The sequence below is a fragment of the Penicillium chermesinum genome (assembly GCF_028974085.1).
Source record: "Penicillium chermesinum strain IBT 19713 chromosome Unknown utg000005l:1.0-4115287.0:1.0-4118363.0, whole genome shotgun sequence".
NCBI lineage: Eukaryota > Fungi > Ascomycota > Eurotiomycetes > Eurotiales > Aspergillaceae > Penicillium > Penicillium chermesinum.
Window position 1 is genome coordinate 2614553 of NW_026695315.1, and position 22918 is coordinate 2637470.

The 22918-nt window shown below is 51.6% G+C and overlaps 10 protein-coding genes across 10 annotated transcripts; 5 read left to right on the forward strand and 5 right to left on the reverse strand.

Moving 5' to 3' along the window:
* Positions 1–20: 20 nt before the first annotated feature.
* N7468_007148 (Bys1 family protein) lies at positions 21–1089 on the forward strand (the record flags this gene model as incomplete). Its single annotated transcript, XM_058476444.1, has 2 exons — positions 21–125; positions 502–1089. 2 exons carry the CDS (start codon positions 21–23, stop codon positions 1087–1089), a joined length of 693 nt encoding a protein of 230 aa, XP_058329334.1.
* Positions 1090–1534: 445 nt separating this feature from the next.
* Positions 1535–3153, forward strand: N7468_007149 (hydroxyacid-oxoacid transhydrogenase; the record flags this gene model as incomplete). Its single annotated transcript, XM_058476445.1, has 3 exons — positions 1535–1956; positions 2026–2084; positions 2147–3153. The coding sequence occupies 3 exons, from the start codon at positions 1535–1537 to the stop codon at positions 3151–3153; spliced, it is 1488 nt and encodes a 495-aa protein (XP_058329335.1).
* Positions 3154–3395: 242 nt separating this feature from the next.
* On the reverse strand, positions 3396–4958 carry N7468_007150 (uncharacterized protein; the record flags this gene model as incomplete). The annotated part of the gene is made up of 1 exon (XM_058476446.1): positions 3396–4958. One exon carries the CDS (start codon positions 4956–4958, stop codon positions 3396–3398), a length of 1563 nt encoding a protein of 520 aa, XP_058329336.1.
* A 2997-nt stretch (positions 4959–7955) lies between these two features.
* Positions 7956–9833, forward strand: N7468_007151 (uncharacterized protein; the record flags this gene model as incomplete). The annotated part of the gene is given in 4 exon segments (XM_058476447.1): positions 7956–8208; positions 8270–8485; positions 8537–9106; positions 9124–9833. 4 exon segments carry the CDS (start codon positions 7956–7958, stop codon positions 9831–9833), a joined length of 1749 nt encoding a protein of 582 aa, XP_058329337.1.
* A 485-nt stretch (positions 9834–10318) lies between these two features.
* Positions 10319–11976, reverse strand: N7468_007152 (uncharacterized protein; the record flags this gene model as incomplete). Its single annotated transcript, XM_058476448.1, has 3 exons — positions 10319–10583; positions 10633–11833; positions 11955–11976. The coding sequence occupies 3 exons, from the start codon at positions 11974–11976 to the stop codon at positions 10319–10321; spliced, it is 1488 nt and encodes a 495-aa protein (XP_058329338.1).
* Positions 11977–15737: 3761 nt separating this feature from the next.
* N7468_007153 (uncharacterized protein) lies at positions 15738–16713 on the reverse strand (the record flags this gene model as incomplete). The annotated part of the gene is made up of 3 exons (XM_058476449.1): positions 15738–16187; positions 16280–16618; positions 16678–16713. The coding sequence occupies 3 exons, from the start codon at positions 16711–16713 to the stop codon at positions 15738–15740; spliced, it is 825 nt and encodes a 274-aa protein (XP_058329339.1).
* Positions 16714–17177: 464 nt separating this feature from the next.
* Positions 17178–17396, forward strand: N7468_007154 (uncharacterized protein; the record flags this gene model as incomplete). The annotated part of the gene is made up of 1 exon (XM_058476450.1): positions 17178–17396. The coding sequence occupies one exon, from the start codon at positions 17178–17180 to the stop codon at positions 17394–17396; it is 219 nt and encodes a 72-aa protein (XP_058329340.1).
* Positions 17397–17766: 370 nt separating this feature from the next.
* N7468_007155 (uncharacterized protein) lies at positions 17767–18624 on the forward strand (the record flags this gene model as incomplete). Its single annotated transcript, XM_058476451.1, has 2 exons — positions 17767–17792; positions 17853–18624. The coding sequence occupies 2 exons, from the start codon at positions 17767–17769 to the stop codon at positions 18622–18624; spliced, it is 798 nt and encodes a 265-aa protein (XP_058329341.1).
* Positions 18625–18912: 288 nt separating this feature from the next.
* On the reverse strand, positions 18913–19545 carry N7468_007156 (uncharacterized protein; the record flags this gene model as incomplete). Its single annotated transcript, XM_058476452.1, has 3 exons — positions 18913–19034; positions 19144–19284; positions 19371–19545. 3 exons carry the CDS (start codon positions 19543–19545, stop codon positions 18913–18915), a joined length of 438 nt encoding a protein of 145 aa, XP_058329342.1.
* A 375-nt stretch (positions 19546–19920) lies between these two features.
* N7468_007157 (putative C2H2 finger domain protein) lies at positions 19921–22393 on the reverse strand (the record flags this gene model as incomplete). The annotated part of the gene is made up of 2 exons (XM_058476453.1): positions 19921–22163; positions 22219–22393. The coding sequence occupies 2 exons, from the start codon at positions 22391–22393 to the stop codon at positions 19921–19923; spliced, it is 2418 nt and encodes an 805-aa protein (XP_058329343.1).
* Positions 22394–22918: the final 525 nt, after the last annotated feature.

Consider the following 22918-nt stretch of genomic DNA (forward strand, 5'->3'; position numbering starts at 1 on the left):
CGGGGGACCGAAGGAAGACCATGGCCAACCCCGGCGTCCAACTTGGGGAGCTGATCAAAGTTCTGCATCTGCGCACAGCGGGTACGGACGGCTCAGATGCAACGTATTCTCGTTTCCCTGCCACGGTGTGAATGAGTCCTCTGGCCCGAGTAACAGGCTGTGAGACTAGCATTCCTGCCAACCGTGCACGATCTCCCCCGCGGTGCTCGCCGAGAAAACTCCTAGAAAGGCCATTGCAGCCACAAAGAATGTCACACCCGAGAAATTTGGCGTTCGCATGGAGAGGCATTGGCCGCAGAGCATCGCGTCGGCTCTGTTGCTATAAGACAGCAGTACGCCACGGCTGTCGACCAAGGAAGCCATTCTTCACAGTGCCTACTGCGCCAACCCCCGATTTCACCACGCCGGACTCAATAAATTTCCCAGCATGAACGGCTTTCGCCTCCCCCATTTCTATTCTTGGCCCACTTGGCCACCAGCAAACCGTTTCAAGTTCCCCAGGACACAACACCGTCAGCCTCTTACGGAATCCCATTTGGAGCATTTCCGACTGCTTCCTCCACCGTTGCGGTGCCGTCGGCTTCTCTGACGCCGACCACGACATACGATGCTGGAATAGCCGCTGATCCCACGGCCGTACCACCGCTCGGCCCTGACACATCTGGCTCAGACGGAGGGGTGGACCCTTCGGATGAAGCGCTCCTGGGCAGAGCGACCATACAGAACAATTGCCAATTCCCCGTCTATGTCTGGCCGGTTGGGGAAACAATCCATACCGAAGTGACCATCTCCGCCTCACATGAGTACTCTGAAGCATACCGAATTGGAGAAGGTGGGATTGCCCTCAAGATCGGCGTGGACAAAAACGCACTCATGGGCCATGCTCCGTTGATGATCTTCGCATACAACGTCAGCGGAGGGAAAGTATGGTATAACCTGGCGGATGTGAGCGGCGATCCGCTTCAGGGCCATCGTGTTGAAATCAGCCCTTCAACACCGCGTATCTCTTGGGCAAACGGTCAACCGCCGGCAGAGAGTCAGGTCCGTGTACTGGATAGCTCAACCAGCATCACGTTGACGCTGTGTTAGTGGGTCTCTGGAAGGGCCGGCAACCGGCTTGTTCGTCTGTTGCGTATCTTCCGAGTGGATTTCCTCCGATCTCCCCGAATGGGCAATTGTGCCCCCCTTCATGGACCTCGGCTGTTGGGTCCACTAGAGCAGTTCACAGGAGTAATATACTATGATCAACGACTCAATATAACCATTGTCCGGATGAAAATCAAGGATAATAATGTGCTCATCAAGTAGATCTCCATGAAAGTAGAGTTGGAGAAAAATTTCGCCAAGGATTCGTGAAGTCGGCGAGAAAGCCGAGGTTGGGGTTCACGCACCCCCGCATGTTGTCTCCAATTCCACCCGCTTCCTCCTAGCTGTCAATGGCACATTTAATAGCTCGCACTTCCTCTGATCCCTGCAATCCACCCTTTTGAACCCATTGGAAGACGGTATCCTGTATAAAACAAAATCAGAAAGAATGGTCGCTCCAGCAATTCGAGTGGCCCCTTCGGCCGCGAACCGCGCCCTAAATCTGTTGAAGACAGTGCAGTACACACACCCTCCAAACTGCCCCTGCCACTCCAACCCCAACCATCACCACCACCATAAGACCCCCTCTATGATGCAAAATGCCCGCCGCCATCTGGCTACACCGGTGGACCCCTCGCGGGAGAAGGAGTACGCATTTGAGATGGCCGCGTCGAGCATCCGCTTTGGCCCGGGTGCAACCAAGGAAGTCGGCATGGACTTCAAGAACATGGGTGCCAAGCGTGTGTGCATTGTGACCGACTCCAATGTCGCCAAGTTGAATGCCTTGAAGCAGGCGGTGGAAGGCCTGAGCAAGGAGGGGATCCAGTTCACCATCTATGACAAGGTCCGCACAGAGCCGAAAGACAGTTCGTATGTATATTCCTCCCCACGGCAAATGCCCACATGCAAAATCACGACTAAGCAATCTGGCTCTCATAGGATCAAAGACGCAATTGCCTTTGCGAAGCCCTATAAACCAGATGCGTTCCTCGCAGTCGGTACGCACCAAGTCATCAATTGAGCAAAAGTAGAAGAAGACTCGCTAATCCATTGAGGACAGGTGGTGGCTCCGTCATTGACACAGCCAAATTGATGAACTTGTACAATGCCTACCCGGAAGCAGACTTCCTGGACTTCGTCAATGCTCCCCTGGGCAAAGGTCTCCCCGTCGACAAGCCTCTCCTGCCGCTCGTCGCCGTCCCCACGACAGCGGGCACAGGGTCCGAGACGACCGGCACCGCAATCTTCGACCTAGTATCCAAGAAAGCGAAGACAGGAATTGCTCACCGCAACCTCAAGCCTACCCTCGGCATCTGCGACCCTCTCAACACCCGCACCATGCCCTCGGCCGTCCACGCCGCCTCCGGGCTCGACGTGCTCTGCCACTCCCTCGAATCATGGACCGCAATCCCCTACAACGAGCGCACGCCCCGTCCCACCAACCCAATCAACCGACCCGCCTACCAAGGCGCAAACCCCATCTCCGACATCTTCTCCCTGCAAGCCCTGCGCAGCACCGTCAAGTACCTGCCGCGCGCCGTCCGCGACCCGGACGACCACGAAGCCCAGTCGCAGATGCTCCTCGCAGCCACGCTCGCCGGTGTGGGCTTCGGAAATGCAGGCGTGCATCTCTGCCACGGCATGAGCTACCCCATCTCCAGTCAGAACAAGGGCTACAAGCACTCCGGCTATGAGGTCGATCACCCTATCATCCCCCACGGCGTGTCCGTCGCCGTGACGGCCCCGGCTGTGTTCAAGTTTACTGCGGCGTCGAATCCGGACCGCCATCTGGCGGCTGCGGAGGCCTTCGGGGTGGATATCTCGAATGTGAAGCGGGAAAGCGCGGGCGAGGTGCTTGGGGCCGCGATTGCGGAGTTCTTGGTGAAGTTGGGGGATCAGCCGCGCGGATTGAAGGATCTGGGCTTTGAGGCGGGCGATATTGATGGGCTGGTTGAAGGGACTATCCCGCAGAAACGGGTGTTGATGCTTGCGCCTAATTTGAGCGAGGAGCTCCAGGCTGAGAAGGGTGAGCTGAGGAAACTTTTGGAGGAATCGTTGGCGTACTAGAGGACTTGGCTCGGGGGGGGGCGGGAGGGGGGGGGGAAGGGGATGTTCAAAGCTTTCTGATGGCTTAAGCTGGGGTTGCAGACTGGTTGTAAATGGAGTGTGGTTTTATGAAAAATTTATATCAGGAGTGAATGCATGATGATCTTTTAGAAACTGGATATCTTGGAGGTCTGTCGCTTGAAGTACACGAATGGCATCTAGAGCCAGCTAGCAAAGGTATTTATCGTTTCACGTAGAGGTTATCAGGACCAATGGGAAGGACTCGACCTAGAAGCCTCTTCTTCGATGAATCCCATTGGGGGCTCGTCGATCAGGACTTTCGTGCCCAGGACCCCCATTGACGAAGCCACGCGGTCCAACCAAATCACCGCGCGAGGATCGTCGCTGTCTGAAGTTTTGGAAGGGCCATCTCCAATTTCGGAGTGGATTCGAAAGGGCAAAGTAAATGTGGTAAGTGTTGGTGGTGCTGCTGGTGGTGGAGTTTCTGCACTTTCATCGCTCAGTGTATCTACTGTGGATGCTGGAGAATGCTCTTTAACGGCTCGGAAGCGTAGTTTCCTATCTAGATGATTGTGGAGCTGCTCGAGGACTGCTTGAATGTTTTCTGCTCCCCGGAGAAGTAATGATGGGCCTGTTTCAGGAAAGACCTCAGGAACGGGGCCCACGAAGGTACCAGGGCGTCGGGTGATGCCTTGTTCGCGTTGAGTATGAGCAGTTATACAGAAGCGCAGCTCGGCCGCGAGGAAGTGCAAGCGCTGAGCTGTTTCCTCCATACGCTGGATGAGTTGTTCGACTTTGGATGGAACCAGCGGCGTCTTGCCGGAGAGGATATCTCGCGTCTCGCTTATATACCGCGGACACTTGGTTATCTCCATGAACGTCTTGTCGGAGATGATAGTGTATGCAGCCCATTCGCCGGGCTTTTTCGCATCTTCAGTCATGGTTTCTGACGCATAGGATTGCCAGTCTGGCGAGTCAAGGAAGCAAGGCTCGGACTGATAGATTGCAGTTGCAACATGAAAACCTCGAAACGCAATCCAGCAAGACCGTCCAAAGCCGGTCTTATGGCCCTTGGTGCCCCGGTTGCTCATGAGCCGTTTTACAGCCTCGGAGTGCACTACCCATGCATCGGGGCTAGTCTGGGCATACATCTCATAGACGCTCAGCATCATGGACGTGCAAAGCATATTGTCCGAGCTCGCATGTTCGCCTTTCGGCAGCGCCCGAATCATCTCACTCAACGCGATGCCGTACATGCGACGACTCGTCCGGAAAAGTGCCGGGTCCTGCGTTAAATGGGCCAAATAAACAGAACTCAAACAACAAATTGCCGAATCCAGATACGCGTCCTGACCAAAATTCATAATGATGAACTCCGCAAACCCAGGCTCGTTGCCAGCACGAAACCGATTATGAAAATATAGCGTGGGAAACGAGGCGCTGATGAAATCCAAGAACAGCTGTGGCTGCGCGGACCTCATGGACTGGCGCACTAGCGACGGCGAAACACTCTCGTCCAGCGACACAGACGCCGAATGGCGGCGCATCAAGGCGATCGCATTGTTGCGTACTTCGGCGGCCGTGCCATTGCCATCATTGGTGTGCTCTACCCGCTTCGGCGGCGTGATCTGCGCTGTGCCCGCCGGTCCTGATGTGATAGAGGTTGTTGGGCCCGCGGACGCCCTCGCCCCCGCCGCCGTGTCGTGGGACGGTGTCGCCGCACGAGACTGGGGCCTTCGTCTTGGAATCTGAAGGTGCGGCGGTATCCAGGGCACGTTCGACCGTATCGCTGGCACTGGGTGCATTCGGGGACCGCTTCATCGCACTAAGCAAACCCCCGGGTGAAGGGACCGGTTAGCTGGAAGGGACGAGTTTTCGTGGCGGAGAAAACCCCGCCGGTATTTTGGGTGAGGAAGGGTTGCTCACCTTGATGTGTCTCTCGCGACACAGTGAACAGCCAGTGCTATGTGGTACCCCCACCATCGCGACGTCAGGGTTCAGTTAAAAAGCATGGTGGTCGCGAGAGGTGGACGAATCGCAAGTTCCTGAAACTGCAAAGGGAGCTGTAAGAGCAGAAACCGGGGAGAGCAGTGGAGTATTTGTGATAGATGAAACGAAGATCCAAATTAGCCAAGGAAGGCACCTGAATATTCGAACTGTTGACCCCCGGAGCAAATCCCGATATGAGGCTAAACTGAAATAGATTTGGGCCGGAGGTCAATTGGCGTCAATTCTGTGGCATTGAAGTCTTTCCATGGGGCCAGAGCAAACCCTAACACAAAGCTATATGCATGGTCGACTGAATTGGGTACAAGGCTCGAATCTTGTGAATATTTAGCCCCTGTCCCCCACTTGATCTCTCGGCTAGGAGGGACGTTGTGGATCTCCGCGGTCCAGGGAGTGCGGGAAGAGTGGGGACAGCCGCCCCCAACAGCATCGATTGTCTAATCTCTTTCCTTTTACTCTCAGTTCCTTTCGTTTCCCATTTTGGATACTATTCTGTCGGGCTTCCTAAATCTAGGTTCTTCAACAGATCGTGGCTCAAGAGAGGGCGAACTTGCTCTTTTCACGTTCTAATAAAGACATGGATGTCCTGAAATTGTGAGTACCCTGCCCTCCTAACATTAGCTCAGTACTGATTTGTTCTCATAGCTCGAGCAATGCGCTACCAGCACAGTTGCCAAGCTAGGTCTCGAGAGAACGAGGCATGGGTACGGGTTCAGCTGAAATTATCAACCGGGAACGACAAACCCACATTGAAGCGTATGATCGATCACACGACCTTTCATACAAAAGCGCCCCCAACCAACGGCCAAACCCAGACGCCTGATACCAAGCTCCTCAAGGAACTAAATCCTACGCTAAAAATTTGATACTAGGGGCTATCATGAACAGTTCCCTGCCCTGTCCAGAAATCTTGACCTCGCGGCCAATATTCGCATGGGCATCCTGGCCGTCGACAGGCGTTACGACGACGCCCTCGCGGCATGGAGGGAAATACAGGCCAAGCTGCGTACAGCGCAACTCGGGCCAAATGTTACGGGTATATCCCCTTTTGTTCAGCGCTGTTGTTGGCTTCGCCATAGAAGCCGGTATTGTGACAGGATAACCGGTGAGATGGGGGTATGAAACGACATTCTCCCATATCACCCGCCCTTGGCCGAAAGAAGATTAAGCACCAACTAAATGGCCGCGCTGACTATACCCTATGGTAATGAGATTGAGAGTATGAGGCTCTAGAGCCCAAAATTTCAGACGAATTTGGCAAAGGGCAGAAACAAGCCCTTGCTTATATGGGTAAGTCTCTTGCACCATACCGAAGGCATTGCTGACCGGCTTCTAGGTATGGTGCACTCTGGATGACAGGAGTATAAAGGGGAAAAAAGTACTACAGTATACGGAATTGTCACCGACAGTGAGGCGCAGGTATACCAAATCCTGCGGAGGGCCTAAGCGTCCGCCGTACCCGTGTTTCTGGGTGCTTTCGATCTAACAAAAATCTACTTTCTCCATGGCGCCGGGCAAATCCATCATATGCTTATCATGGGCTTGTGGGGGGGTTGTAAGACAGTTTAACATCTACAAGATCAGTCAAAACAGCAAGGCAAAATGAAATTGCCTTCACGTGAACCGTCGTTCCATTAGACCGACATTCGAAAGTGGTCCTAAAAACCTTCCACTCGGGTCAGGAAGACCGCCAGGATGAGCAGATCGTTCTCATCCTCCAAATCATCTCCTAGGCATCTATTCAATCACCATCGAGCAAGACACAAGCACAGCGAGCACTCGCCGGAGAGGCGTCGAGCGTCCCCAGTATATGAGCTCTGCTTCTTAGAGAGGAGGGCTCCGGGGTGAGGACACAGAATCAGGGTGTCACTATTATTATTTGCTTAGATACCGTTGTTATTACTCTGAAAACGCGTACAAATCCATCAAGAGAGGACGACCTCTCTATTTTCACATTCTGGTAAAGACATGGATATCCTGAAATAATGTCGAATGGCACGGGGTTAGCGCTGAGGACCTGTCATGATCTGCGACCGCCATCCCCCAGCCCCTTTTTTGTTGCATTGAATACATGGCTCCTCCAGACTCGACGCGGCGCTCTCTAGCGCCACCAGTCAGCTGATGTTCGAGTCACCCATTATATATGACAGGTGCGCGGCCGGGTGATTTTATTTGGAAATGAAATTTGATGGATAGCTTGTGACATAAAGATACATAAGATTGATGTACGGTATTTCCTGAAGACGCCGGGTCTGGATTTATATTAGACGTGGGGATGGTCGCCTGAATCTCCGACATCGAAGGTGAGCACATCTGGACCACTTAGGGCTACCGCTCATAAAGTCTAAAGCCTCTCTCATTCTTGAGTATCTCCCTGTCGCGGCTCCCATTGGTGAACCCCAGAAATCTTAAGTATAATATGAAGATCCTGTGGGGATCTTCGTACTCTTCTGTCGACCACATGGGATTTCAGTGTGAACTTAAGAAACCGACATACACGGTCTCCAATCAACGCCGGCCAGCCCGCTACCCCGCGTTCTGTGTCGCCTGAGCAGATTTTACTGCGCTGCAGCTCACTATGATTGGATCACAGATTATTTGAAAACGCAGACGGATTTCCCCCGGGTCGTGGCTGCCATTTTGAGCTTGCATGGGCGCGCCTGCCGCGGTGCCAATGCTTCGACGGCTCCCAAGGTTCATCTACCTCTCAGTCGTTGAATTTCTGGCTTCAACTTCAATCCTAAGCTTGAAAACACCCTCATTCTACTTGACGGCCACTTCAATCGAAGACAACGATGCCTCTCATTCAAAAGCCCCGTGCTAAGGTTCTGGTGACAGAGAAGCTCTCCAATGATGGGATGGCTCTGTTGCGCACTTCTTTGGATGTGGACGAGCACAAGAATCTCAGCCCAAAGGAACTCCTAAGCAAGATTCCAGAATATAACGCTCTTATTATACGCTCTGAAACTCAAGTTACAGACTTGGTGCTCCAGGCTGCGCGAAACTTGAAAGTAGTCGCTCGTGCTGGGGTTGGCGTTGACAATGTTGGTGAGCTACACCACAATGGGGGCATACAACCTTTTAATTGACTAATCAAACTTCTTCATAGATGTCAGTGAAGCTACCAGACTGGGAATTGTCGTTGTCAATTCCCCCTCTGGCAACATTGGAGCCGCCGCCGAGCACACCATCGCACTAATGATGGCATTGGCACGAAATATCCCTGAGGCATGTGCCAGTCTGAAGAGTGGAAAATGGGAGCGAAGCAAGTTTATCGGTGTCGAGATGAAAGGCAAAGTCTTGGGGATAATTGGGTTGGGAAAAGGTGTGTACTTTGTGGGGGCTTGGACGCAAGTCAGCTAACAAGCCTTTGCAGTGGGTTTGATTGTGGCCCGTCTTGCAAAAGGCCTCGGCATGACCATCAACGCTCTTGATCCATATGCCTCTCTATCAGTGGCAGCATCTGCATCTGTGAACCTTGTACCTTCTCTGCCAGAGCTTCTTTCATGCTCTGATTTTGTGACTATTCACACTCCTTTGATCGCATCTACTCGTGGGATGATAGGGGCAGCTGAACTAGCACAAATGAAGACCGGCGCCCGTATACTGAATGTCGCCCGAGGTGGCACAATTGATGAAGATGCCTTACTCGCCGCGTTGGAATCTGGTCATTTAGCCGGCGCAGCCGTAGACGTGTTTACAACCGAGCCGCCAACTTCTGATACCACACCAGGGAAGCTGATTGCGCACCCGAAAGTCATTGCTACTCCGCATCTAGGAGCGTCCACAGTGGAAGCTCAGGAAAATGTCTCCGTGGATGTCTGTGAGCAGGTTCTAGAAATCCTGAATGGGTCTCTTCCGCGGAGTGCAGTGAACGCACCGCTCATCCTACCAGAAGAGTACCAGAAGCTTCAGCCATTCGTGCGCCTAGTCGAGAAGATTGGCAGTCTTTATACGCAACAGTACGCCATCCTCCCGGAGGCTCCATGACTCGGAACACCTTTGACCTGATATACCAAGGCGAAGTTGCCGGCATTCATAATACTAGGCCCTTGTATGCTGCTCTTATCAAAGGACTCCTCGCTCCTATCAGCGCTTCCGAGGGCTTTAATATCAACATTGTCAATGCAGAATTAATTGCCCACGAGCGTGGCATCTTTGTTTCCGAACAACATTCGCGCGATCCGTCAGACAGCTCATCCTATTCGTCGCTGGTTACGCTCGTTGCACGCCCGCCATCTCGTGCTCCATCCCGAGCCCCTGGCGTTACGGAGTCTTCTAGCTCTGCGCCTCAACAACAACAGCGAATCATCTGCGGCACGTGCTCCGGGAATAGGCCCCTCATCACTCGGCTTGATAGATTTGAGGCGTCGTTTGAACCGCAAGGCAACCTTCTGATTTGTGTTAACTACGACTCTCCGGGCAAGATTGGCGTCGTGGGAAGCATCCTCGGTCGAGAGGGAGTCAATATCAATTTCATGATCGTGGCGCCTGTCTCGCCTAAGTTGAGGGACAACTATGACGAGGGTGATGCTCAACTCACGGAGAAAGAGAAGCTTGATTCCACGGAAGCTCTCATGATTCTGGGTATTGATCAGGCTGTTCCGGAGCAGGCTACAGCTGCTCTGGTCAAGGAGGGCGGTGTTCTGAGCGCTTCGGCAATCACCCTTTAATATGTCTTTCCCTTTTCTATCTTTTCCCTTCCGAGAGTCGGTGGTTCCTTTCGTTATTTTTACCCCTCCACTCATTCTTACCGATGAGATCGACTATGGGAGTTTGACCGAGACTATAACACCTCAATACAGCCTGAAGTTGAGGTTGCAAACTTGAATAAACACTGGTCAAAATTTGATCAGAACTAGCTTTATTTCTGTAAAGTAAATTCGCACCATGAGCTGCGCATCTACTCCGAAATCGACCAGATGCAGAGAAGCGTCAGCTGGAGGATCGTTGGATGCATAATGCCATACACTTTTGCTTTTCAGAACGTCGCAAGTAACAATGCAATGCACGTGCATATTATTGTATGAGACGAATGCCCTAAAACGCTAGGGGCAAAGAAAAGAGAAAAGGGGAAAAAAAAGAGCAAGTGACGGAAACGAAGCGTCAGGGTATCGCAATGAGAAAAAGGAGAAAAGCAAAATCGATGAGAGACGTTTCAAAACATGGAACTCCGCTTTTTATCAAGCTTATTACCCGGTGAAGCTTCCTCCTTATTGCGCCGGAATCCAAAGAAACTGCTCTTCTTCGGCTGAAGCTTCTGCTGAGCACTCAATTGCGGAGGACTCGTTTGGCTCGGCCCAGGAAGAAGGGCCCCACTGCTAGTCGGGATCTGATAGAAACCAACCGTCGACTGAGGCCTAGGCGGCATGGGCCGAGGAGGGTGCAGGTTCGCAGTAGACTGGGCCCGAGGATCTACGCCACTGTTTACTCGTTGGTACGGGCCAGGACCTGCCTGCTGGTACTGCGGACGTGATTGGTAGCCAGGGGGAGTGGACTGGCTCTGAGGCATGTAGGGAGTATGACTGGGAGTAGCGGTGCGGTTGTGGACGAGCAGGCCCGCTGTGTCGAGGAGGCAGGTTCGGCCGTGAAGGGGACGACGCGGCTGGTGCCTGCAGTCGGGCTTGCTGCTCTTCTTTGCCGTAGATCTCTTGCAGCCGCTTCGTCTCGAGCTCGATTTCTTGGTCTCGGCGGCGTTTGGCCTGCTCGCGCTCGCGCTTCTCTTTTTCCAGAAGGGTTTGGGTACGGCGGGCTTCCTCTTCTGCGGCATTGTCCTGGCGCGGTCGGGGCCGAGGTTGAGGTGCTGGGGTTGGAGAATTTGGAATCGAGATCCGAGGAGCCGGCTTGCCGTCTGGTAATGCCGTGGCTGGCGGTGCTCCCTGTGTTTGCGCTTTCGGGCTCTTGCGGCCGGGGACGGTGCTTGCTCCCCCTGCTTTGATGTTGAACACTTCCTTGACAGATCCAAAAAATATATCGCGGATAGCCACTGCCGCCAGCAGCAGGACCACTTCGAGACCCTTGAAGTCTTCCATCTCCACACGGTATAAGTTGGGCTCGTAGAGTGTGAGCTCTTTTAGGCCCTGGAAAATCGCGACAGTAATATCGGGCTCGCGGCTCTTGTGCTTCGTGTCGGGCATAGTGGACGTTTTGCCGTGGAGCAGACAGGAGAGATCTTTGGACAGCTTCCCATCCTTGCGCCAACTGAACCGCAGCTTGGGCGTCACGTCCGCGGTTGCGGGGTCGCTCTGGGTACGGTCGAGAGTTGAAGCGGAGGGTAAACGAAATGTCCGCTGTGGCATCTCAAATACCCAGTGAGCTGGTCGGTTCCATGTCTTCGCTTTGTAGTACACAACGACCTGTTGGTCAGGATTGTAGAGCTGAACGGTGAACTCTGGGGGAATGATGGGCTCTGGTGGCGGTACAACACCGCCATTGGCACGGATGGCATCTGCAGAAAGACTCGGTTGAGTCCATTCCGGCTTCACAGATACCTCTCCGTAGACGATTCCAGGTACCCAAGGGTCGGAGAGGGCGACGCCGTAATGGTTTTCGGACGAAGGGTCTGCGGGATCGAGACGGCGGAGGGTGTAGGTTGGTTCGGGATCATTACCATATTGACGATGGTAGATAGTGCTCTGCTGTGGAGACTGGGAATTGTTCTTCAAGAAGAAAGCTGCGATCCGTTAGTTCGCGGACTCGGTCGAGTTGAAAATGGCCTGGAGAATGTCCTGGGTGTCCCCGGATGACGTATGCAGGACAGGGAAGCATGCTGGACCCGAATAGGTCAGACTTACTTGGTAAGTTTTCATCGAGCATCGCGACTGGAATGGTCTGGGCGAGTAAGGAGGGTCCTGTTCCGATATTATAGCGTCTTGCAAGGACTCTAGGACGGTGTGGTTCGCGACTTGATTGCGCCACGGCCGATCGGCGCCTAAAAATAAGTTGGAGGGTCGTGATTCGCCGTATTGTTTCGGAGGCACCAAGATTCTGGGGTCTGCAGCTCCACCCGGCTATGCTAACAGATTATCAGTTGCCATGGGGCTTATGAGACGGTTCAAGCGTGCAGGTACCCGGGAATCTGGCTGCCTACCCCAATGGCGCGCTGACGCGAGTAATTCCCCGGGCGACCGCAGCTGCTTAGCGGGGATGATTTGCAGGAGAAGCAGGGAACAGCTCCCTTGATCAACCTATCGGGGCTGACCAGCTCGTGTTTTTCCCTGGTTCGGGTCAGCCATGCAAAATAAATTTGTGCTTTTCTGATACTGGGGGCCACAAGCCACCTCCTGCTTGATGGCGCCCTGGTCGACTGCGTCTGAGATAGATTTGGCGGGCCCTTGTCTTGTACTTCTGTACGTGTCAGCTGCTTTGAGGGGGTTACATATCTTGAATAGGGCTTGACCCTTGGGTGTTGTCCACAAATACTATTCTATCTTCAATCAGTATGTAGGAGGGTAATAGGGGAAGGTGTAACAGCATAACTCTTGTCTTTATCATCTGCTGCGAAGACTCACGTTGGTCTATGGGATCATATGGGCTCAGTAAAGGTGATCCAATTACTCCGTATCTATTTATTCTTTGCTTATTGTTAGCGTCGGAGTACATCAGAGTTGCCTAAATCCGTACTGCGGGTCGTAGTATGTAGCATATCCCGCCTTCCTAGGGATAGAGGACTGTACGACAGTATCATTTAAGTGTTTAGCTCGTGTGAGTGGTTGATATATTGCTTTCTCATAGATTAATACATCTCAAATACAATATTCCGATAAGGGTAAGAAAAGAATTAGCCTTTGGTGAACCTTAGCAACGGAAATATCAGATACCAATGCCGCTTGTGCCTCCAATGAGCCCAAGGTCAACATCACTGCTGATTCTATTAATCATCGATAGGTTCTTGAACAAAAGCCGAAAAGAAGAATCAAGTAAGTTAATGCTTTTGATTGTACGCGCCAAGATATCTGAAATTTGTAGGATCGAGATGATCTGCAGGTCTCTTGGATACGACTTTATTTTTGTTAAGTCTCAAATGTCAAATTTTGCGGATCCTTTAGAGTGGCACACTAATTGTCGACTATCCCGCTTTTCCACCCAAACCTCTGGTATTCAAACGCTACGTATCTGCAAGGACCAGTATACTAACGATTGAAGATTATTTCCCTGTCAATATCGTTAACAAGGATTCATACCTCGACTATCAGCCTGAGGATCTTACCACTCTATCACCCTCGAGCCAACCTTGTTCCAATGTATTGGTTGAGGAGCACAGTCAAACCAGCCAAGGTAACCCACAAACCTTGGAAGACGAGACGGGTCAACTAGATGTCGACCGACCGACAGCACTACCATTGGAACATGATACTTCAACCTGCCGCACTAAAGTTCCAGTCCTTCCAATACTGTCTACTCGCAGCCAGTGTTCGAGGCCCCTTCAAACCATCCATATAATGTACCTTCACCTGGAGATTCTGACACGCAGCCAAATTTCTTCGATCCCTGTGGTCATGGACAGCCAATTCTTGACCAGCAGTCGAACCAATCCTTTGCAGATACATCGTCTTATGGCTATGCTGCGCAGCCAATTTTCTTCGATCCCCGCGGTCATGGATAGCCAGTTTTTGACCAGCAGTCAAACCAGCCCTTCATCGAACCCCAGCCGGATCCCTTAGACACAATTCCTGACGAAGGTTTTTTTTGTCTCCGATTAAGTTCTATGAAATAAAAGATAGCAACGCTCCTCTATCTGACAAGTAAGCAAATGATATGTACCTTCTGATTCCATATGATATAGGCTGAGCAAATTCGTCTAATAAGCTACAAGTATAATACATCAAGTTTCAAGGACGGACTAAGAATAGTACAACTGTATCTGGACTAAGCACAGGCTCATCCTTGATATGCGCATATTTTCCTTCGTCAAGTTGTCCTCCTGGAGAAATCGATGCCTTTGCCGAGAGAGGAACCAGGTACATGTCTTTCAGTTCATTCGATATGCGTCGTGATTTGCAAAGATAGAAAATGGCCCACTGCCATCCCTAATTCATGTGAGATCTAACAGAGAATTCAGTACCCGAAACTCACAGATCCAATCGGCAGTCTATTGATCAAAGCAGAGACTTTTCGACTAAGTTCCGTCCCTAAATATTCCTTATTTTCCTCGGAATGCCTTTTGTAAGATGTGGGGATGAATGTACGAGTGCTTTGTTCTGGCTCCAACTCAGTCTTGGTATCTATCATCTCGACGGCATCAGATAACATAGACTTAATCTCCTTTCGAAGATCATCTATATCGGTTCGGAGGCTGGCAATCGACATGCTCGACTCTGAAGATCTGTGGCATTTTCAGTCGAGAGACAATGAAGGTCAAGATGGATGATGTACTTTACTAAATCGTAACTTTGTCTGAGTCTCTCCGGGATTTGTTGGAGGACAAAGTGCTGAAGCCGAATGCCAAATTATCAGGGGTAGCGGGGTCTGATGCCTTATGAGCGGAAATAACGGCCCAATTTGCATGTGACTGTATAACGAAACAGCACAGTTAGAAAGCGAGCGTCCCTTGCCAAGTCACACGACCTTGGGGTCGATGGCGACCGAGAGCTCAACGCTTACTCCGTACAGATAGGAGTGGTGTTGGAGACCCTCTAGTACGTCCAGACGATGCGCCCGCGGATCCTGATGTCGCCCTGGAAAACATTACAACCGTAGTCGATAACCCGGCCGTCTTCCACTCTCTCAGCAAGCTTCGTCTGCAGGGCGGCTAAGCGGTCAACAGGCGTGGCAGAGGGGTAGCTGCTAGTGGTCCCATCTACTTAGTAGCGTTTAACTTGCATGAAGACTGCTAATGCTATGGCGCTCGCTATCGATAGACTATACCTCTAATTAGCTTAGCTTGTGAAGGAGAAACTGAAATACTTAATAAATGAGCTTTAAGATCGAATCAGTGCCAGATTGAAATTGACGTGCTGACTCGGATATGGGTAGGAGTAGTAGATTTTCCTATAAATATGCTGAGTACTGAACATGCCTCAAAGCTCCAAGCTGAAGATGCTACTAGCATTCTGCATAGATGAGATATAGGGCACTTATATTACAACAGCAGCTAAATATATCAACTCCAGGTCATGATCCAATAAAAGGAAAAAAAGAAATTCAACCTCAAGTCCCAACCTCTGTTCAAAGTCACTTTAAATCCTTCTTCATTATGATAATTTCGAATTGTTTTGAAGACCACGCTTCGCTCAATGGATTGTTTTATAGTCCTAAAGAAGAATAATTAACATTATATACATGCGATCAATTCCGATGAAAGCTTATATTCGACTGCGCTTTGTTTCTCATCTTTTAAGTATGAGAAAAAGAGAAAACAGCGATTATCAGAAAAATGACACCTGAGATCCTCAGAGGGCATATCTGAGCTATAGAGCTAAACGATGGATACATAAAAAGACACAGTGTAATCAATGACCCGCATTAAGCGCTGCTTTTTGACGCATTCATTGTGAACTTGAACTATCTACTCTATCTCTACTCTATCTTCCAAAAACAAAAGCAATGGCTATGTTCAAAATCCCAACACCCCTTTTTTACACTCGGCTTCCATCAACCTCACTGCCCTCAGGAACCTTTGCGGCCTCGCGCTCCGCCGTGCTCAAGTGCAGTCCCATATCATCCCAGCTCTGAGTCCCCTTCTTGTATAGCTCCGCTTGTTGCTTGCGGTCGAGTGTAGGTCCGCTCTTACCCCGGCGCTCGCGGGACTGAATCGTCTCAACAAGCGAGGCATTGTCGCCATCCAGCGGAGCCCCCACTAGGTCAAGCTCCGGAGATTCCTCTGTGAATGTATATGTCCGGTACTCGGTGTTCAACCAACCAGTACCCTGGTACATACTGCTGTCCTCCCAGTCTTCGGTAAAGTAGTGCAAGAATCCGCCATGCGTAACGAGCACAATCTCCTTCTCCGGTCGGTTCTTCAGCCAGCGGCGGGCGGCGCGGGCCCGCTCTCGGATAGCCTGGTTGACCGGTGCGTAGCGGCCAGCCTATATGTCCAAAGTGCCAAGTCAGTCATCGAGATTCCTCTTTTATGTCGAATCGGGCTCGAATCGGTTCAGGCTTTGGAGAGCGAACGTACGTTGTTGTTCCAGCCCTCCCGGACCAAGTCTAGATCCACCGGCTTGTCCGCAAACTCCTCGCGCAGTACTTGGGGCGCGCTGCCTGTGTCGCAGGGCACGTCAGAGGTTTCCTGGGCATCCGGTAGGGCGATAAGCTTCATCTCTGGATGAGCCTTGAAGACAGGCTCGAAACTCTCAAGGGCTGTGTAGATGGTGCGGCGGAGAGGCGAAGCTGTCACCAGGCCGATGTTATCGTGGAAAGGGAAAGTGTCGCGAAGCTTGGCGCACTGCTCGTGGCCGAGGTCTGTCAAGAGGGGGTCGAGGATAACATGGTTGGCATGGCTGAGGTTGTGGACGCCCTACTGCTGATCAATATGTGCTCAGGTGGCATATTTCTGGCTCTCGAGAGTAGACATACCTGGGCGTGACGAACGCAATGAATGATGGGAGGCATTCTCAGGGCTCAGAAATGCTGAAATAGAGATCAATGTTGAACCAGAGGGAAAAAGTATGACTCTTATCGGGAAAAGCGGGACGCGGGGGCGGCGGGGAAAGGAGGATCAACGGGAGTCGCACACACACGAAACTATGCAGATTCAGTGTTTGAAGAAAAGAGAAAATGACACCAGGGCAAGGAGACCAGCAGTCGGTGTCAAGGCTTTGATCGCCACGTTAAGAACGAACCACACACCGAGAATGGGGCGCCCGGGCGATTCACTCCGTCTGATTCGCCCTCGAAAACCCCCACGTCGTTCGAATTGCACCAAGGTACCGACTTAGGCCTTTGGGCATGAGGGCAGCTCATTTTCTTGATTATCAGAAGTTGAGTTGATGAAATATCTGCACCTGAATTTCCGAGTTCAGCACTTAATCCCGGGGCAAAGAAGTTGCGGAGGGTGGTGGCATGGCATCTGGACCATGAAGCACCGCAATCATTTGACGTATGCTCAGCGTCACATAAGTGAAAAACTGAAAGTCATAGTCAAATTTGGGTACGGCAATGAACCACCAATTCCCTGGAATTATCAACTTACTTTGATATGGAAAGGAGAACCGCGGGTCAATATGAAGAAGATATCATCTGTCGATCATGGTGCTGATTTGAACGACCTGGATTGGAGCACGACCAGGGTATAATCAGCACCAGGTGACAGAAGAGGCCACGGGCCAACAATGAAGTGGGTAGAAATTTTTGCAACCGATTAAAGACAGTCATCATCAATATACTCACCTGGGCATTCCAACAAAACGATCGATACGACTTGTAACGGTGATCACGCAAGAAATAGCTTCAAAGGGCACTATGCTCGAAACGAGAAGCTACAGTCGACCTGCAGGGTAGTTGTATATTAGAGATGTGAGGAACAATACTTATCAACTTCAAATAGAAGTATTAAGCATGATCATTCGTGTCTGGTACTATCGGACGTCACGATAGACTGATAAGCCCACCGCCTCCAACAAAACGTATTAGGCGTAGATTCTCTTCGCCGAGCACAAGCTTTGGATGCTCGCAATTGCTTTTTCCCTGCGGTGAGTACTCTCTCGGCGCCGACAGACGTATGGCTCTAATAGAGGATTCAAAAAAATTAGTCAATCTGTCTTCGCTTTGAATCCGCCTCAGAATCTCAAAAGCGCAGTCGCACCCGCATCAGTCCTCAAGCTATCACACCTAAGATCCGAGCTCAGAACGGACCGCAATGGCTTCAGATCAAACCCGCCTGCAAATCCGCACCCAGCACTGCGCATTCTGCAACCACCTCCTACTAGCAACAACACGCGACATCTCCACCCTCCTCGTCGCGGCGGCGAAGCCAAAGACCAAGCTATCATCCTCCCACTAGAACTACACACAGACCTCGACGAAGATCCAGAGAACACCGAGAGCACATCAGAAGCCAACTCGGCCTCAAAAGCTAAGCACGCTACCCTCCTCCTCGCGACTACCATTCCCGACCGCCGTGCAACACTTATCCGTCGTGAAGATGGCATTGAAAAGCGCATTCTGCTGAGGTGTGGTCGCTGTCGCGTTGTGGTGGGGTATTATTTGGATCGCGTACATTGGAGTACTACTGGTACTGGGAGGGCTTCGACAGATGCCGTGGAGGGGGAGCGGGAGGATGTGAGGCCGCCTGCTGTGTACCTTTTGCCGGGGTCTTTGCTGGAAACGGAGAAGCTGGGCGTGGAGGGGGCGACGGCTGTGGGGAGATGGAATGGAGGGGTTGGAGCGCATAATCTAGAAGAGACGCATTATATGTCCAATTGGAGTTTATCGTTGGGGTTAAAATGTACACTTCAGCTTGGAGGGAGAGCGATCAACGGGGCGTCTACAAATTTTTATGCGAGAAATATGAGGAGAGTTTAAAAGTATGTAATGAGATGCTTCAATACAACAGCGGCCTGCTTATTTATTCGAGCCAGGTCCACTACAAATCCTCACGCCAACTCGGAAGGGTGAAGCGGTAGTTAAAACAACGGTAGGTGCGTAGAAAAAAAAAGAGGGCCGAGTTCCTCGCAAGACATGTTCCGTAACCATAAAAAGCGTGCGCATTCATAAAAAAAAATCGACAAGACCAATTCGAGCGAATCAAGTAGTCGGGCAAAGGCAAGAGGCAAAGGCGAAGAAAAGGGTATGGGGTATTCGATTAGGTGCTTAGTTAGCCAGGATCGTTCGCACGAGGTCGGTGTAGTTGATCTCGCCCGAGCTGGTGTCCACAGCCTTGAGGAGCTCGTCGACTTCGTCGTCGGACATCTTCTCGCCCAGGTTCGTGAGGACTGTAAACATTGGTTAGTCATCTGCTGTAATTCATGCACAGCTGAGCCAGGCTGCAGGCGGACTGCCTGAGGCCTCGACTTGCTCCCGTCTGCGGTGTGGAACACATACTATAGCGGAGCTGGCCGACTCCAATAAAACCAGTCATATCTTTATCGAACACTTGGAACCCGTGGCAATACTCCTCGGGCTCGCCGGGCTCGCGGAAGCCACCAGGACGGTTGAGAATCTTGAGGAAAGACTCGAAGTCGACTAGAGAGGGAACAACCATATGTCAGCTGTATGTGGTCAAATAAAAATAGAATATACAGTTGCCATCTGTATGTTGGGTTTCGTACAGTCGCTGCCCACCGACTTCTCCAGATCGCCGACCTCGCTGAGGGTGGGGTTCTGGCCACAAGCACGCAGCAGGTCGCCCAGCAGCTCGCCGGAGACGCGACCGGTGCCGCGGCGGTCGAAAAGCGAGAATGCTTCCTTATAGTTGGTAGAGGCCTGGTCGGATTTATTAGCCATGGCGATGGTGATGAGAGAAGGATGGGATTCGGGGAATAGCGAAGGGAAACGTGATTGGGGCGGAACCGAAAAAGGGATGGCTGAATCTGTCCGCTTGTAAACATGGACGACATACCATTTTGATTTCTTTGAACACGCAACGAAACGATTCAGGTGAAGTGAGGAATGGAATGGATGACAAGGGGAGTTTGGGAATCCCAGATTCCCAAGCAGGGTGGATCGAGTCTGGTTGTTGCGGCAACCAGGCACTCCACAGCGCTAACAAGCGGTGTATACACAGATCGGGGCTCCACTAACACAGTCTCCAGATGCTTAGAATCATTGTACTTTTTTAGCTATTTCGATAGTTAGTAGGTATCACGATTACATAGTACATCAAAATTGAAGCTTTGTGATGCAGCTATCCAGTAGCTGCGCTGCTTCACCCAGCAACTCCCATCTAGGGTTCGCAAAGGCGTCTCGTAGAACCATTAGCAGCCCTAGGCACTGATTACGACCCTTCATGTTCTCCAAATCATTTGGCTCATTAACGCCTCCAACCCGCTGCAGATAGATCTCCATGTCGCGTTGTCGGTCGGCGGGGGTACTGAGAACCGGCCTCATCTGCAATGGCCCATCCAGCGCGAACCCATATGTCCACACAACCAAAGCAGCGAAATACATTACCCACGGTCGGTGAAGCAGGTTATCGTCTCGGGCAACATACCCGGACGCTTGGACAGTCGGGTCTAAGAACCATGCAGACAAGAACTTGAGCGCGTAAAAGGTGGCATCTCGTGCAGAAGCTTTCGTCGCCCAGCGCTCTGTCTTCTCCCGCGCCGCAGTATAATCGCGAGACGTGATAGACCTCCCCATGAGGCGGCCAGCACCAGCGAAGATCTGTATTTCGGCTATATCCACATGCGAGGCCATATGGGCAAGTCCATGCATCACATCTCGTGATTCTGTCTCGGCTGAAGGCGTCGGCCCAAGAGCCTCGTCGTAGTCCCGCCGCCAATTGTCAAACGCCCGCAGTAACGAAGTCCGCCACTTATCTCGTCCACCCAACGTCTGTCCCACTCCCAACGAGCTGACCTGCAGGTCCCTCTGGTTTAAATGCCAATTTACGCTCAATAACCCAGAAAGCAGAATAGTACGGCCAAAGGCATTGGTTCGTACGGGCTGCCCATTAAGGGTACGTTTCAATCCATCCAAGAACATTACCGGTCGCACACCGTGTGACTGCAGACTCGATTGCACCCGCGCCACTTCTGCTGCGCTTGTCGCTGCCCAAAGTGCCTCATCGCACGGTAATGGGAGCCGCAACTCGTGGGCAACCATTTTTGCCGAGTGTCCAAACATTGTGGCATGTGTTGAATCTAGCACAAACGCAGCGAAGGCTACGCGCCGTGTCGCTTCAGCCTTGATCCAATGTGTCCAAGATTCGTCCTCTTCGCGCGATTCCGGCGTATCAAAGGAAGTTCGTCCGATAAGAGAGCTCCCGCGTCGCATTAGCGTAAGTGTCGTATCATGGTGGATGTGGGCGCGCTCATGCAAAGCTCGCGTGGAAAGCGCCTTTTCGTAAACCTCAAGCAGCAGCAATGCTTGGAATACCCACAACTTCGCCGGTGGTCGAAAATCCGCATCCATGAAGATCTCCCAGCGAAGATGCCAAGCGATGAAGCTAGCTAAATCAGAAGCTGCTTGTATTGTGGGATGTCCATGTGCCTTATCCAGGGTTGCGGCCCCAATGGTTATGATGGCCAGGAGGAGTAGATTCGGCGTCCGATCGGCTGAGAATGTCGGCTGGTGCAGGATTGGCAACTGCGAGTGAAAATGGTACCAATACGAGCCAATGTAAGTCTGTATCATTCGCAGGCTTAGTACATGTCGCTCATCGTCGATATCCCCATCCATCAGAGCGTCCTTGCGCTTGACATCTGCAGAATAAGCTGCTTCGTTAAACCGGCTGCTTATCAACTGAAGAAGCTCCTGGCGCTTTTCTCTGGATATAAGAGCGGGCAGATTCCCCGAGTCCAATATACTGGTTACACTCATTGGGTGCTGTGGGATGACCGAGCAGATATTATTATATGATGCTTCGTTCATGTAAAACTGGTTCTGGACCATTGGCATCATACCATAGCCAGTCCCAAATCCTAGCGGCGCAAGTGGCTCACTGAATAGCCATGCTGCGAAGTCATCCGCCATCGCGAATGGCGATCGATTATAGGTCTCTCCACCAAAGATAGGATATGCGTTGGACATGGAATCGAAGTCGAGCATAGTATCCGGCTGATCGAAAGAACTCGTAATGTCAGTGTAACCAGAGACCGGGAGCCCGCCCACATCGATACCAGTGGACATTTGGTAGGTTGCACTAGGGGGAGATTTGGATTTTGGCGCAGGATCGGTCATCAGCGAGTAGTCTGCTGCGGTCATAGATGGAGACGAAGGCGACGAGGCTGGAGCCATTGATTTGAAAGGATCATTGTGTTTCGCGCTAGCAAACGAATCGCGCTTCTGCAATTGTGAGCCGCGGGTGGTGTGACGCTCGCGATGCCGAATGCAAAGGTCCTGGCGGACGAAGGCGCGATGGCAGTTAGGGTAATCGCAACGGAAAATTTGTTTCGGAGAGTCTGGCTGAATTAGCTGGAGACCTCCTATAGACTGGCAAAGAACAAGGGCCTTTACGATTCAGCTGGTGTCGGTAAAGGTGCTCAGCGCGTGAATAGCTTTTCCCGCAGCCTTCGTGGGTGCAGTCGAATTTACGATCGGATGGAGCGCGCCGGCTGCGACGACGTCGCTTGGACGGCTGTTGCTCGTCGTCCGTCATACCTGGCTTCATGAGCGCAGCATTCTCTTGCATAAAAGTGGAACCACTAGGGCGTCTGTCACAATATCGTAGGAACTGCTGCCAGAGCCGGCGATGACAGATGAGAGTCGAAGTTCCGGGGACAGTGCGGAGAAAATTAGCGGGGTTGACCCGCAGAGGCTCGGTGAATATCGTGCTTTACATCGCGATCAAGGCTACCCTAGTTCAATCCGATCTCAACGTTGATGTGAATTCAGACCTATATTCTCTTACGAGGCTAGCTCTATCTGAAAGAGAAACTAAATATTCAAGCTTATAAGGTATCTTTTCTCCGGGTCCTTGCATCCTCGGCCCATCTCCGACCAATGTTATGGCCGACACTATCCCCGACGCTATGATGCCGGCTCTTTGACTCACACGAAACATTGCTAGTGGCAATCCAGGCAGGGCCACATTCAATGCTGAGATGCATCTGAGCCACATAATTCGAAGCTTCAATGGGCGAGCTGTAGGATACGTGAAGTACATGGATCTACATACAAAACATACCTTGGCAATGCCGATCCCTAGATGCGCAGG